General features: G+C 33.3%; 2 protein-coding genes and 1 long non-coding RNA gene across 3 annotated transcripts; 2 read left to right on the forward strand and 1 right to left on the reverse strand.

Moving 5' to 3' along the window:
* Nucleotides 1-3,528: 3,528 nt before the first annotated feature.
* LOC109239906 lies at nucleotides 3,529-4,596 on the reverse strand. Its single transcript, XM_019406499.1, has 2 exons — nucleotides 4,473-4,596; nucleotides 3,529-4,382 (listed from the first exon to the last, which is right to left on the reverse strand). Exons 1-2 carry the CDS (start codon nucleotides 4,594-4,596, stop codon nucleotides 3,529-3,531), a joined length of 978 nt encoding a protein of 325 aa, XP_019262044.1.
* Nucleotides 4,597-6,404: 1,808 nt separating this feature from the next.
* Nucleotides 6,405-9,181, forward strand: LOC109239925 (HVA22-like protein e). The gene is made up of 5 exons (XM_019406529.1): nucleotides 6,405-6,584; nucleotides 6,820-6,846; nucleotides 6,957-7,079; nucleotides 7,401-7,596; nucleotides 8,940-9,181. The coding sequence occupies exons 1-5, from the start codon at nucleotides 6,538-6,540 to the stop codon at nucleotides 8,958-8,960; spliced, it is 414 nt and encodes a 137-aa protein (XP_019262074.1). The 5' UTR covers nucleotides 6,405-6,537; the 3' UTR covers nucleotides 8,961-9,181.
* Nucleotides 9,182-12,962: 3,781 nt separating this feature from the next.
* On the forward strand, nucleotides 12,963-13,686 carry LOC109239909. The gene is made up of 2 exons (XR_002069980.1): nucleotides 12,963-13,441; nucleotides 13,547-13,686. It is a non-coding gene; the product is annotated as an uncharacterized LOC109239909 (long non-coding RNA).
* The last annotated feature ends 3,256 nt before the right edge of the window (nucleotides 13,687-16,942 follow it).

The raw sequence follows: 16,942 nt of genomic DNA on the forward strand, positions 1-16,942 counted from the left end.
AAAAAGAACTTTGGTGAAATATGCTTTGTTCTGTCTCCTTTGATGTATCCTCCTTTCAGTTGAGCAATACAAGCAGCATTATCTTCATATAGTATTGTTGGATTATCCTTTTTCATAAGAAAACCACACATTTCCTGAATATGCTGAGTCATTGATCTTAACCAAACACATTCCCGACTAGCTTCATGAATGGCTATTATCTCAGCATGATTTGAAGATGTGGCAGCTATTGTTTGTTTCATTGAACGCCATGAGTACCTCCATATGTAAACAAATAGCCTGTTTGAGATCGGGCTTTATGTGGATCAGACAAATAACCTGCATCGGCATAGCCAATCATTTCTGACTTGAATTCATTAGAATAAAACAATCCCATATCTATGGTTCCCCGAAGATATCTAAATATATGCTTAACACCATTCCAATGTCTTCTTGTTGGGGAGGAGCTGAATCTTGCTAATAAGCTCACTACAAAAGCAATATCTGGTCGAGTATTGTTGGCAAGATACATCAGTGCCCCAATTGCACTAAGATATGGAGTTTCATCACCAACGAGCTCTTCATCATTTTCTTGAGGCCGAAATGGATCTTTATTTATATCAAGCGATCTCACAACCTTTGGGGTACTCAATGGATGTGCATTATCCATGTAAAATCGCTTTAAAACCTTTTCAGTATATGTTGATTGATGGACAAAAATTCCATTTGGTACATGCTCAATTTGTAGGCCAAGACAAAATTTTGTCTTACCGAGATCTTTCATTTCAAACTCTTCCTTCAAACACTCTATAGCCTTTGGAAGCTCTTTAGAAGTGCCAATGATATTCAAGTCATCAACATACACAGCTATGATGACAAATTCAGATCCAGACCTCTTAATAAAGACACAAGGGCAAATAGGATCATTTTTGTACCCTTCCTTTAGCAAATACTCGCTAAGGCGATTGTACCACATCCTCCCTGATTGCTTCAATCCGTATAAGGATTTCTGAAGCTTTATTGAACAAGTTTCTCTTGAACTTTTATGTGCTTCAGGAACTTTAAATCCTTCGGGGATTTTCATAAAAATTTCATTATCCAGTGAGCCATATAAGTAGGCTGTGACAACGTCCATCAATCGCATATCAAGCTTTTCATGGACTGCTAGATTTATTAGATACCTGAAGGTAATTGCATCTACCACAAGAGAATATGTCTCCATATAATCAATGCCAGGCCTTTGCGAAAACCCTTGTGCCACAAGTCGTGCTTTATATCTTACGACTTCACCTTTCTCATTTCGTTTTCGCACAAAAATCCATTTGTACCCCACTGGCTTGACACCTTCAGGCGTTCGGACTATTGGTCCGAACTTCACTTTTTCGAGTGAAGCCAATTCCGCTTGAATTGCATTTTTCCATTTTGGCCAATCATTTCTCTGTCTACATTCATCGACAGATTTTGGCTCAAGATCCTCATCTTGTTGCATTATTTCAATTGCAACATTATATGCAAAATTGTTATTAACCACAACGTTATTTCGGTTCCACCTTTTTCCTGTAGAGACATAACTTATTGAGATCTCTTCATTTTCATCATTTCCAGGTACTAGAACCTCCTGTGAGGTCTTATCAGTTGCTATGTCCTTATGTTCCTCTTGAGCAATTGCCTCTATGTTATGATCAACTTGATCATTTGCTCCTTTCCTTTTTCGGGGATTCTTATTCTTGGAACCAATTAGTCTACCACGTTTAAGGCGTGGCCTAGACTCATTTGCATCATCATACTGTCCAGCTGGTACATCAACTCGAATTGGAGCATTTACAGCTGGAATATGCGATTTAGTAACCCGTGGAAGGTTAGTAAATGCATCTGGCAATTGATTTGCAACATTTTGCATATAAATAATCTTTTGAAATTCTTGTTCACATTGATTTGTACGAGGATCCAAATGAGATAGAGATAATATGTTCCAATCTATCTCATTTTCTAGCTGTTTATTTTCTCCCCCTAATGTTGGAAAAACTGATTCATCAAAATGACAATCAGCAAATCTGGCTGTAAACAAATCTCCTGTCATAGGCTCCAAATATTTAATAATAGAAGGAGATTCATAACCAACATATACTCCCAACCTTCTTTGGGGACCCATCTTTGTGCGTTGTGGTGGAGCAATTGGAACATATACTGCACATCCAAAAATTCATAGATGGAAAATATTTGGCTCCTGACCAAAAGCCAACTGTAATGGGGAGACTTTATGATAACTGGTTGGCCTTATGCGCACAAGTGTTGTTGCATGCAAAATAGCATGTCCCCACACTGAAAGGGGGAGTTTTGTCCTCATTAGCAATGGTCTAGCTATTAGTTGAAGTCGTTTAATCAATGATTCTGCTAGACCATTTTGAGTATGAACATGAGCAACCGGATGCTCAACTTTTATTCCAGTGGCCGTACAATAATCTATAAAGGCTTGAGATGTAAATTCACCAGCATTATCAAGACGAATTGTCTTAATTGCATAATCTGAAAATTGTGCTCTTAACCTTATTATTTGGGCCAACAATCTCACAAATGCCATATTACGAGTTGACAATAAGCACACATGTGACCATCTTGTATATGTGTCTATCAAGATCATAAAATACTTCAATGGTCCACATGGAGGGTGTATAGGCCCACATATATCACCCTGTATACGTTCCAGAAATGCAGGGGATTCAATCCCAACTTTAGCTGCTGATGGTTTAATAACCAATTTTCTTTGAGAACAAGCAACACAAGAAAATTCCTTAAATTGAAGAATCTTCTTATTCTTCAATGTGTGCCCATTTTAATTCTCTATTATTCTGTGCATCATGTTAGAACCGGGATGGCACAACCGATCATGCCAAATGATAAAATCGTTAGAAGTAGTAAACCTTTTGTTTATTATGGCATGTGATTCAACCACACCAATATTTGTGTGGTACAACCCAGAAGAAAATGCGGGTAATTTTTCGTGCACACATTTTTTTCACGCTTTTATTGTAGTAATATAAAGGTATTCAACCTTTCCTTCGTTAGAGGTCTCAACATGGTAGCCATTTTGGCGAATAGCTTTGAAACTCAACAAGTTTCTTTGAGACTTACTACAATACAATGCATTATTAATAGTTAATATCATTCCTCCAGGTAGTAATAAGGCCGCTCTTCCAGAGCCCTCAATTAACTTTGTACTGCCAGATACTGTATTAACATAAGCCTTTTTCATAACCAAATAAGAGAAAAATTTCTTTTCTCTTAATATTGTGTGAGTTGTAGCACTATCCAAAAGGCATAAATCTTCATTACTCATCTTGCATCCAATTGAAGACTGGGGAATTTTATATTCTTCATAAAAAAAAAAAGTACATAATGAGAAATACGGAAAAAACTAACATCACTAACGACAACATAAGACAACTTAAGTACTACTTGAAAATAAAAAATAACTTTAGAACGAGACAAAAAAAGAACCACTGAAAATAAAAATAACATAATTGCATTCCCCAGTAAAATGATCAAACTTTAGTTTTGATCTCCAAAGAAGTCTTCAACTTCCAAATGAGTAAGATCATCGAGGCCTTGAAAATCATCATCATTCAAAGCAAGATTTGCCTCGGCATGGTCATCATTTTTGTTTGAAGGCCCTGGCTCAAAATTATTTTTAAAGGTCAAGTGTGACTCCACTGGGGCATTAGCAGAAGATGCTCCAACATTATTTGCCTTACTTTTGATGGAGTTTTGATAAAGCCTGACAAAATGCTTAGGTGCACGGCATTCAGTTTTCCAATGACCTTTCATGCCACAGCGGTGGCAGTTACTGCTTTTGCCTCTTGAAGGATTATTTTGAGAACCCATATTGTTCTCTCGTTTGCCATGACCACCATGATGACGACTATTATATCGTCTCTTACCATTGCCATGCCCACGTACATTCATATGGCCATGATTATTATTCTGTCTTTTTCCAGACTTATCACGTTTAGCTGCCATATTCACTTCAGGAAGCGGAGCTGACCCTGTGGGACGGGCTTCATGATTTTTCAGCAAAAGGGTATTATGTTGCTCAGCCACCAGAAGGCATGAGATCAATTCAGAATACTTTTTAAAACCCCTTTCACGGTATTGCTGCTGTAATACCATATTTGAGGCATGAAAAGTCGTAAGAGTCTTTTCCAGCAAATCCCGATCATTCATAACTTCCCCACATAATTTCAATTGGGAAGTTATTCGAAATACAGCAGAGTTATACTCACTTACGGTCTTAAAATCTTGCAACCGTAAGTGCATCCACTCATATCGAGCCCTTGGCAATACCGTAGCCTTAAGGTGATTATACCTTTTCTTCAGGCCAGTCCACAATTCAAGTGGATCTTTCACTGTTAAATATTCAACCTTCAAACCTTCATCCAAATGATGACGAAGGAAAATCATGGCCTTCGCTTAGTCCTGGCTTGATGCCTCATTACCCTGAGTAATGGTGTTACCAAGGCCTTTAGCGGCTAAGTGAATCTCAGCATCGAGAACCCATGATAGGTAATTCTTTCCAGAAATGTCAAGTGCCACAAACTCAAGCTTTGACAAATTCGACATAGTAAAAACTATCAAAGAAGATAACTAATTATAAATCATTAAGATAATAGCATAAAGAATCTTAAAAATTGACATAATATCAAATTTGTGATCTATATATACACTAAAGTGATAATTCCATAGAAAAGAATACTATTTTTTCTTCTTCAAATTATTAGTATATCTTTGATGTTAACTAGAACAAAATATCTTCTCTCAATTAATTCTATTAACATAAAAATTAGCAACTTTCACATGACAATCATGCAAATAACTTAAAATAAAGAAACATAAAATTCTTTAATTTTTACATATATCTAGAGATGTGAGAAATTATAAAACGGCATATTAAAGACACTAATCATGAAATCAAAATATACAACGAAAAAAAAAATGAACAAATATACCTGAACAACGAAAAGAGCTCAACTTCGTGCTGATAACGTGTTAAAAAATGTAGCTCAAAGTAACAATATAAAACAAGAAGATAAGTAGAATAAGAGAAGAAGAGATAAATTTCTTATTTCATCAAGTGTTCAAGTGTATTCCATCTCACATTTCATGCCTCTATTTATACTATTACATATGAAGGTTACAAAATAAAATCATTGTCTTAAACATGGCATTAACAATTGAGATCATGGGGGAAGATCATGGGGAGGGGTTATGGAGGTGTGGGAGTTACAATCATAATGGTGATGAGTAGTGGGAGGTAATTTACATCATGGGTGAAAATAGTGGAAGTAGTGGACATCCACATTTACTAAATATTTTGTAACAATTTGATTATTATCATTGTTACTATTATTATTTTGAAAACGAACACGTAAGGACTAAAGAGTAAGAAAGAAAAAATGAATGAAATACAAGAATTAAAAGGTGAAGGAAATGAATACACAATGGCAAAAATTAGAGAAGAGATCCTGATATTTGATAAACGAATTCAACAACAACAACAACATACGCAATATAATCTCATGAGTGGGGTCTGGGAAGGGTAGTGTGTACGCAGACCTTACCCCTACCTGGAGAGGTAAAGAGGCTATTTTCGATAGACCCTCGGCTCAAGAAAAGGTGAAAAGGAAGAATAGGGGAGAAAAGAAGAGGAAAAAGGAGGAGAAATTAAGAAGGAAGAGGGAGAAAAAAGACCATATGGTTCAGATTCCACTAATATGGTGATATGGTTCTGGTTTTATCTTTATTTTTCTTTCGTTATTCATTAGATATTCCATATTTATATACATCTACATAAACATCCAAAACAAGAAATCATGTTTTTAAGTTTATTACACATACACATAAAGAGATCAAATTTCTTGAATTTTTTCTCTTTTGTTTATCAGTCTTTTAAGGAAAAAAAAAAATAGTATCATTCACATAGATAAAGAAAAATCAAGTTTCCCTAGAAGAGTAAAAACTCTTTAGTGAAATAATTAGAAACTTATTTTAACTAAATTAGAATAGCAAAATGGATAAAACTTGAAATTTAATCTTTGAAACTGAAAGGAAAATATTTTATTCTTATATTTGAATATTATAGAAAGACTTATTTCATATATTTGATAGGATTTTTTATGATCGCGCGAAGCGCGAACAAATTTACTAGTTCTAGATAATATAAACGTTTCTACTTTTAACACAATTAAACATTTAATTAATCAATTAAATATTGTTTATTTTTTAAACCTTGGTCTTATGGCCGGTGCTCAACCTAGAACACTACGTTAAATTAATAACCTATTACCGACCTACCATCTTAGATACTGACACGTGTCTTTCTGTCATTTTCCTATATTAACTTGCTGTACACATATATTGTCCTCTTTTAATTATCATACTCTAATTCTAATTTTGTCTTTCTTCTTCTTATTAAGGTTTGATAAATAAGAAGCTTTCCAATCTTCTTTCTTTTCTTTTTTAAGTTTTCATTTCATCAGAAGCTTCTCAATTTCAAGAGGAATTATGGGTTATTTCTGGACTTTGATGTGTCATCTTCATACTCTTGCCGGGTAAATTTTACAGTTTATTTATTTATAGGATTCTTTAATTTGCTATTTTATTACTTTCATCTTTTATTTTATATGGTAGTGTTAGGCTGAGCATGATTTTTGAAATTTATGATCCTAAACTAAGTTATGATATAATTCTGTATTTATATAAGTATGTCATTAAAAGTATATCAAAAAGAAAATTATAAAGTTAAATTGCTTCTAATAAATTTTGTTTTTGAACTATATATTGCAGGCCAGTGACGATGTTGCTCTATCCTTTGTAAGTATTTTAAATTGTATTATTTATGTTAAAAAAATCCTCTTTTTTCTTATAGAATCATTTTTCAGGATAATTTTTTTTTTAACTTTCTTGGGTGATTTATTATATAGGTATGCATCAGTAGTAGCAATTGAGACTACTGATAAGTTAGATGATGAACAATGGCTTGCTTATTGGATTTTTTATTCTTTTCTTACACTCATGGAAATGGTCCTTCAACCAGTTCTTGAATGGTAAGTTAGCTTTTCCAAAATTATTGAGGAAAAAAAAAGGCAGCCTGTGTGCGAAATATCTCGCGTTCACGCAGTATTCGGGAAAAGACTGCACCCTAAGTGGGTGTGATGTAGCCAGTCTTTCCTAATGCAAGTATCAGTGGCTGATTCCATGATTTGAACACGTGACATTTAGATCATACGGAGACTTTATCCGTTGCTATGAGGCTTCCCTTTTAAAATTATTGAGAAAGTAATTAAAAATTGAAAGACTAGTTAATATGGAGATTTTTTTTTTTTTATTGGGGAGAAAACTGATTTATTATTTATTTGGAATAATAGGATACCAATATGGTATGATGTGAAATTGATATTTGTGGGATGGTTAGTTCTACCACAGTTCAGAGGAGCAGCTTTTATATATGATAAGTTTGTTAGGGAAAGGATAATCAAGAGATATAGAGAATCACAGCACCATAACAAGTCTCCTAAAGGCAAGTCCAAGACGAAATTTGTGGATTTCATCGCTTCCAAAAAGGTCAGTTTGGATCTTTACACAAATAGCCGGTCATATTTATTGTTTACTTTTTCTAACCATATCCAATGATTATACATAACTATATACATTTAATACATAAATTATACATATATTATACTTCCATCGGCTATTTTTAGTTTAAACGGTTGGGTGAGCGATTATTTGGGTTAATTCTCCTTGATTGATTTGATTAATGGTATGGAGTAAGTGGTAATTAATATTTCATATACAAATCAATATACACACGCTTCAATTCACAAGTCCTACATTACAGTGTTGTTTATTGAAGAAAATTAAAATTACCTCATACTATCTTACTGCCTTGGTGGGGTGGGGTGGGGTGGGGGTGGGGGTGGGGGTGGGGGTGGAGCGGAGCTAGAAGTGCAAATACGGGTTCACCTGAATCTAGTAGCTTTTGTATAAATGGTGTATATGTATTAAGAAATTCATTAAATATGTATAAAAAAATTAATTTTAGAACCCAATTATTAGCACTTGATTGTCGTTCTGAAATTCAAAATTCATAAGTTAGAAATTTTGGTTCCGCCTCTTTGGGGGTGGGGGTTTAAAAGTAGGAACCTATTATTTTCAAGAAGATTAATCATCCCTTTAAAGTTTATTCAAAGAAAGTTTCTTTTTCTCCTTTTCTTTAACGGTTATGTTCGAGCCAACACACGGAATATTTCACATGCACAAGTATTTGGTAATTCTATCTATCAATGCTTAAACGGGACAAAATTATTTAGCGTTTTTGTTTCAGCTAAGATTTAAACATTGGTCTCAATATTCCACCTGCACAAGTATTTGGTAACTCTATCTATCAATGCTCAAACGGCACGAAATTATTTAGTGTTTTTATTTCAACTAAGATGTAAACATTGGTCTCGATATTCCACCTGCTTTGATAATTATATCTATTAATGCTCAAACGGGACGAAATTATTTAATGTTTTTGTTTAAGCTAAGATTTAAACATTGGTCTCAAAGTTTGTATCCACTGTATTGACCATTATACAACTGATCTCGGAGAAGTTTGATTTTGAAGGTATTCATATTGATCTACAACAAAAATATTTTACTTTATATAGAAATCAAAACAAAATAACAGCAATATCATATCCAATATGATCCCACAAATAGGGTCAGCAAAGGGTGGGGTGTATGTAAATCTTACTCCTATGTTGTATGAGATAGACTCTCGGCTCAAGAAAAATATGTATTTTCGAGACATTTAAAAATGCTAGAGTAAAAAGCTAACCAATTCTTATTTTTTGCATTACCTTGTTACCTTACTCAAGTTTATAAGGTTAATTAATGATAAAAATCTATATTCTCTGGAACAGGGAGAGCATGAGGCTTACTGAATACTAAAGAGTGACAGATGAAGTGCCACATTAGAGATTGCCTAATTTTGTTTATTAACAATGAAGATATTGTAGAGGCAGTATTTGGCTTGTAAATTACCTTAATATATAGGGTGTAATTATTTGCTCCCACTCTGTAATTTTGGCACTGTGACTAAACTTTGTATTATAAAGAACCCTGCTGTGATCAGTTAAATTGATGTTGTCAATATTAATATTAATATAGTCAGATCTCTCTATAACAACATCATTGTATAGTAATTATTTATTCTAAAAATCAAGTTTTTATGGAACTAATTTTTATGCTATGTTATAATATATGTTCTCTATAACAGCATTTCGCTATAACAGCCAAAAAAATTCGGAAAAAGTAATGCTATTATAGAAAGGTTTGACCATACTTAATAGTATATATTACTATGAGCCTGTTTGGATGGGCTTAAAAGCTGGTTTGACCAGCTTTTAAGCCCTTTTTAACTTTTGAAGTGTTTGGAAACTAGAAAAATGGCTTAAGAAAAGCTAAAATTTGCTTTAAAAAAGCCAAAACCAACAAGTAGGGTAAACCCAACTTTTTTTAGATTGGCTTAAAAGCCATATTGCTTTGACCAAGGATATTACATTCTTATCCCTTATAATTTTTCTTAAACTCAAAATTACCCTCAGTACCAAACTTGAAATTGCTGCTGTCTTCTTCCTCCCAAAATTGTAGCATCTATTTTCTCATTTTACTCTTTTTCTTTTCATATTTCTTCAGATGGTAACGTTTGTTTGCTTTCTATTTTTTGTTTTTTACTAATTTTCTTTGAAATATTAATTATTGTTTTCGTTTGATTTCTTCATACCGAAATTGGGTTAGTTTTCGTTTGCTTTCTTCATACTACTTTTAGTTTTTTAAATTAAAAGTGAATTAAAATATTAATTATTATGTATTTATATTATTTAAAATAAAATATTATAGTAATAAGCTTCTTTATAAGTTTAACAACTTTAAGGATATTTCAGTAATTTTAATAGAAAAAATGCTTACTAACACTTGTTTACCAAACACTTCAATAGCTTTTTTTCAGCTCCAGCACTTTTATCCAAACACGTAACTGCTTATTTATAAAACCAGCTCCAGCACTTAAAAAGTATTTTTAAGCACTTTACTTGAAAGCTACTTTTTTTAAGCTAATCCAAACAGGCTCTATGTATTTGCCAGCAGAAAAGTGGAGAAAAGTGGATTAATCTGCGTTTTGCTATATTGCATTTTATAGGCCGAAGCTAAGATAAAAAGAATAGTTCTCGCCTGCGGCTACAATGCCCATTAAGAACTATACCTGGAGTCGAGCTAACTGCATCTTGAGGTGAAAATTTTGAGATATTTATAATTTTATATCCTTCTATAAATAATAGTCGATAAAATAAGTGTATATATATATATATATATATATATATATATATATATATATATATATATATATATATATCCTTTTTTGCTAGCGAGCAATTAGTTTTGACCGACCGATCAATTTCGTATTTCACCCGAAATTTGAAGAATATTGTGATTTAAGGCCAAGAATCTGAACGTTTTGGAAAAGCCCATACAATAATATGTGGGCGACAATCCAGAAAGCTCAAAACTTGGGCCTGAAATGATGATGCACAAAAAGAAGAATCGAGTAGGGCTTTTTTCATTTTTAGCCCGTGCCAAGAACTATTTACATTCAATAGCCCAAAATTGTATAAAATTTGTATAATTTTTTTACATAATATAAAGAATGTATATATACAAAAAATATATTTTTTCCGCTATTATTTTGAGAGCGGCTATACAATATGATTTTCCCAATATATTACATGGCTCAACATGAATTTGGGCTTCAAAGTCGAAGATAGACAAGAAAAGCCCAAAACTTCATTTAAAAAGATGGATTAGTTACCTCCTATGGCAAAGGTTGATACCTTATTTATTTTAAATAAATACCCTTTTAAAAAATTATATTCCATAGCTACCTTTTGATTTTTTATAGCCAAATATCTATTTATGGTTACCTCCTACCCTTAAGCCATAAAATAAGCTTTGTATTATTTTTCTCTCTCATTCTTTCATATTTTTCTCCACCCTCTTTCCAAACGCTAGTTTTTTCCATGAATACAAACTCATGGATTCTCTCTCATCAGTTCCTCCGTCGATCGTTCTTCTTCCTAGAAAGCTTCTCCGCCGCCACCACCATCAGCGGCGAATCTCTGATGGAATTGGAGAAATTGGGATTGGAGAGAACGTAATTTGGAAGCTTTGATAGCAGAAGCTTGTTGCTCTTCTGTTGTTGGAGCTTTACGTGGTCTTCCGTGCATTTTATTTTCACACACAATTAACACGCAAATGAGTTATCAGGGGAAGTTTTTGCTTTGGTTTTAAGGAATTCTCTGCAAAGCTGCAATATGGTAATTGTGTGGTGATTTTGAATAAAGGTTAGATGTGGAGAAAAGTGGATTAATCTACGTTTGGCTATATTGCATTTTATAGGCCAAAGACTAAGATAAAAAGAAGAGTTCCCGCCTACGGCTACAATGCCCATTAAGAACTATATATATATATATATATATATATATATATATATATATATATATATATATATATATATATATATATATATATATATATATATATATATCTTTTTTGTTAGCGAATACAATTAGTTTTGACCGGCCGGTCAATTTCGTATTTTGCCCAAAATTTAAGCAGATTGCGCTTTTAGGCCAAGAATCTGAACGTTTTGGAAAAGCCCATACAATAATATGTAGGCCACAATCCAGAAAGCTCAAAAGCTGGGCCTGAAATGATGATACAAAAAGACGAATCGAATTGGGCTTTTTTCACTTTTAGCACGTGTCAAGAACTATTTACATTCGATAGCCCAAAATTATATAATATTGGAAATTTTACCTCCTATAGCCAAGGTTGATACCTTATTTATTGTAAATAAATGTCCTTTTAAAAAAATATCTCCTATAGCTACCTTTTAATTTTTATAGCAAAATATCTATATATGGTCACTTCCTATCTTTAAGCCACTAAATACGTTGTGTATTATATTTTTCTCTCTCCTTGTCTGTTCCCTCTCTCCTCCTTTCTCTTTCCTCTTTCTTCTCTTTTTTCCCCGGTTTTTACCTCCCCTGCTTTTAGAAACCCTAGCAGGGGCTGTGTTCCGCCAACGACAGATCCGGCCGGGGACCACTTCCCCCCTTCCATGTTGTGTCGCCGGCCTACGATTTCTTTCACACAGTTGTGTTGCACATTCTAAATTTTTCTTAGACTTTGCATTGATTGTTCACGTTTGCCTTGTGAGATTTGAAGAAGTTTAGTCTCTAGTTTCCGTTTGATCCTTTAAATTGGTGCTTCTTCAACAACTGTCTTCATTTAATCGGCGGCGGCATGGATATCGGTGGATTGAGGGCGGAGTTTGAGGCTGAGGAACTTGAAGAGTCTGTTACCTTTTTTTTCTTTGTATTTCAATGTATATCGCTGTGTTCCATGTATTTCATTATATTCACTATCTTTTTTTCCATTGTATTTCAATGTATCTCGTTGTATTCCATGTATTTCATTGTATTCACTGTCTCGATGTATTCCATGAATGTATTCAAATGTTTTTTAAATTAATATAATTTTTGTATTCAGATGTATATATGTATTCAAATGTATTTACAGTATGTATTCATATATTTTTGCACTATAGATGACCTCTTATACTTCATGTATTCGATGTATTTTTATGTATTTAACTGTATTCAATGTAAATAAATAATGGAAAAAAGGCCAGATTTGTCCCTCTACTTTAGTAAAATATCCACGTTTATACCTAGTTCTACTATCGGTCCAAATACGTCCCTACCGTTAAGAAAGTAGATAAAAATATCCCCAACCCTAACGGTTGTCCACTGTGACAAGGGACCACCTCAATAAAAAAAATGCCACATAATTAAATAACCCACCCCTTACCTTTCTTTCTTAATATTTTGTATTCATTCTAAATTTTTATTCTTTTTTCTCTCTCTTTTTCCCTACCATCAGAACCCCTCTTCTCCATTGCTCTCCCCTTACCTATCTCTCTCTCCCTCCTACTATATCCGCCTGCAATCTACCGGAAATTACACAATTAATTAACCAAGCAACCATTAAGTGGGTAATAAAATTTCGCCAAAAAAGGGGTCTTTCTCTCCATTAGCAGTAGCCGGCGCCGACGAGATCAACTGGTCGACTAACCACGGCAAAAATCAGCACTAATCTCTTCCTTGTTATATCTCTGTTGGAGGAAACTATATGGGGCACTTCTTTACTATGCTACTGTAATCTCGTTAATTGTTTCCTGATATAATACGGCATACTAACGAATTTACAATTTTTCCTTTTACTGTCACTTTTGCAGCCACTTGTTGGAGTGACCCCTCAGACTAAGACTTCATGGATGAACTGTTGTGGTTTACTTGAAGTTCTTGTGAGAAAATCAGATCAATAATTATAATGAAACTTATGTTTTCCCTTATCATTTCTTTGTTTTTTTAGCCTATTATAAATTGTAATAAGCTATTGTTGCATACAGGACAAAAAGCGTTGCTAAGCAGATTGTGTTGGTTCCTGATGGAGATTGTGCAGAATATTGCAGAGTGATCTTAGACTAGAAATTTTTTCTTCTTTTTCAACTAATGTAATAAAGTTATTAAAATTAATGTGCTTGTAAGAGGGCTTTGTTTCTTCATTTTCTGTTTTACGTGTATCTTCTTAAAATATGGATCCAAGCATGACTATTCTGAGTTTTGAGTATGATTTGCTAATTCTGTCTTCAATAATATAATTAAGGGAGGGAAAGGGAATCAGATGGTAGGGAAAAGAAAAAGAGAAAAAGTAGTAAAATAAAAAGAATAGAGTTAGAGTTAATTATGTGGATTATTTAATTATGTGACATTTTTTTATTGAGGTGGTCCCTTGCCACAGTGGACAGCCGTTAGGGTTGGGGATATTTTTATCTACTTTCTTAACGGTAGGGACATATTTGGACCGATAGTAGAACTAGGTATAAACGTGGATATTTTACTAAAGTAGAGGTACAAATCTGGCCTTTTTCCTTTATATAATTTCAATATACAATCTATTTGTAAAGATAACACTAAAAAATATTTTAGTAAAGATACCACTAAAAAACGAAATGATGGATTGAATCTCTGAAGATTGCTCTATTTTTGGGGTGTTTTTCGGTTGAGAATTTTTTCTATAACTGGAAATACAAATTTTGTGTGTTATAATTGAGTTTGTTGAATTATATTAGGAGTCTATCGCGTTAATTGATTCACTTACCGTTTTTAAACTACTAAAGACCTTTTTTTCCCCGCAAATACCGTTACTGTATTCACGAATACAGCTCGCGAATACAGTCGAATACATTCTCTGCTTAGCTGAGATTCCCCTGTTTCCGTCGAGTTTTGCTACTGTATTCATGAATACAGTAGCAAAAATACATCGAATACAGTCTATAACAACTGAAAATATAGCTATAGGAAGTAATTTAGTAAATGGTAGCTATAGCAAGCTAATAATCACTAAAACATAGTGATTTTCTGAAAATTGTATAACTTTTTTTTTATAACATACAGAATGTATATATATACAAAAAATATATTTTTTCGACTATTATTTTGCGAGCAGCTATACAATATTATTTTCCCAATCGATCACATGGCTCAACATGAATTTGGGCTTCAAAGTCGAAGATAGACCAGAAAAAGCCCAAAACTGCATTTAAAAGGTTCAGACCGGTGTACCACAAATTCAGAGACGATAGCGCGATTTGGACAATCTGTGTATCGAGCTGATTTAGTAAAAATTGCACGGGGCGCCCTATTTGGTCGCCCCCATTTAACCTATACCCATTGTTTTTAAAACTTTTAACTTGTACCCACCTGTTAAAAAACTTCAGCTGCCTTTCTCCTCCCCTTCTCCTCCTTCATTTTCTTTTTTCTTCTTTATCTTTCTTTTCTCTTTGCTTTATCATGCGAGATAGGGGAAGCTANAATCTGATTCCATCGAATCCATACCTGTAACGGTTTTTACTTCTTAAACTCATCAAAGCCTCTGTTATTTTATGACCACTTGAATTTACGTGTTGTTTCAACTGCACATTTATTTAAATTATCAATGGATTATCTTAAGCACGGAAATACAGTACATTTTCATACATTAATATAAAGAGTATGTAGCTTATTTTTTCGAAATGTGAACTGGGGAGGAACTTTACAGTGTTTGCGTACTAGACTAGATATTGCAGGGCATACGTAAAGGTGAGGGAAAAAGAAAAACCAAAAAAAGGAAGGCAAATCCCTATGTGCAAATAATTTCAGCTCTAGAGCTGAAGTTTATATTTTATAAATGGCAAACTTCAGCTCTAGAGCTGAAGTTTCCCGGTTACTAAACAAAAACTTATAAAATAAGCTCTAGAGCTGAAGTTTTTATTTTATAACTGGCAAACTTCAGCTCTAGAGCTGAAGTTTTCCGGTTACTAAATAAAAACTTATAAAATAAAACTTCAGCTCTAGAGTTGAACTTCAGGCCCGACTACTAAAATACTGAAGTTTTGTGTGATTGCCTTTGCTATTTCAGCCCCGTGTGCTGAAGTTATGTTAAAAAGGGGGTACGCTTGTAATTTTTTTTACAAAACGGGCACAAGTTAAAATGTGGCACAAAAAGCGGGTATAGATGCAAATGCCCCGCTGATTTAAGGGACATTTGCACAAATGACCTATTTTAGGTCACTATTTAAGTTCTGTCCCCATTAGTCCATTTTTTGGGCAAGTATTCGAATTAAAACTGAAAATTAGACAATTTGAGAGTCTTATTTCGAACTCGTTATGCTTTTCCAATGATAGTAGTACAATTTCATGTGATATCCTTATTTTTGCTTACTCACCTTTTGAATACTTTCTTCAAATTCTAATGCCCTTCCAATTTCCATCCTACATAGTGATAAGGCAATTACTTCCTCCGATTCGCAATAAGTGACTATTTTATCTTTGGCACAATCATTAAGAAAATACGAACTCCTAGAAAAAAAATATATTCACCAAAATTAACCTTAATTAATTGATACCTTGAGACATTGGAATATGTAAATAAAGGCAAATTTTGAAAAATAAAATAAATTTCCTTCTTGATTATGTAAATGGAAACTTATTTTGGAACAAAATAAAAAGGTAAAATGGTCACTTATTATGGACCGAAGGAAGTGATTTTTATTTTTTCAAACTCGTAGCCTATAGACCCTCCTAAGCATGTTTTTAAATTGTGAATTACAAGACATAATAATGACGGTAATGACTCTAACTAGATTATTGAGGTAACATAAAAACGTGTTATTTTAACTAAGTTGATTAACTTGAATTTACTCGAAGTAAAATCCCAAAGATTTACAACAACTTTCTTCATAGTGCTGTGGTCAAAGATCAGCAAAGAACAAAATGATACAAATCATGAAATTTTGTTGCTAACAAGAAGAAAAGATCCAAATATAGTTTGACAAAAATCCACGCATTAGATGGTTCTAAAAAACACACACCTAAGGCATGCTCGAACACAAGTAGGTTTTTTTGTTCTCATTATCATACATAACAAAAAAATGGAATAATTTTTTTTTTTTCGAAACGGCGGTATCCGAACTAATTTTCACGCATAATAATTATTTTACCGGATATCTGCTATTTCCTCAACATGAATATAGTGAGTGAAAGCAGGATTTCATCAAAAGGAATATTCAAAAAATTAAAAAGTTAAAGACGTGAAGAAGCCTAAGGTGATTCAACATCTAATATATACTCATAAAATAAAATTTTACCTTATATTAGAGGCGGATCCAAAATTTGAACTCTATGGGTTCAACCTTTAAGATTTTTGGCATTGAGCCTATTATAATTTTAAAATTATGGGTGCAGACCTATTATTTGTTATAATT

This window comes from Nicotiana attenuata, unplaced genomic scaffold (assembly GCF_001879085.1).
Source record: "Nicotiana attenuata strain UT unplaced genomic scaffold, NIATTr2, whole genome shotgun sequence".
Taxonomy (NCBI): domain Eukaryota; kingdom Viridiplantae; phylum Streptophyta; class Magnoliopsida; order Solanales; family Solanaceae; genus Nicotiana; species Nicotiana attenuata.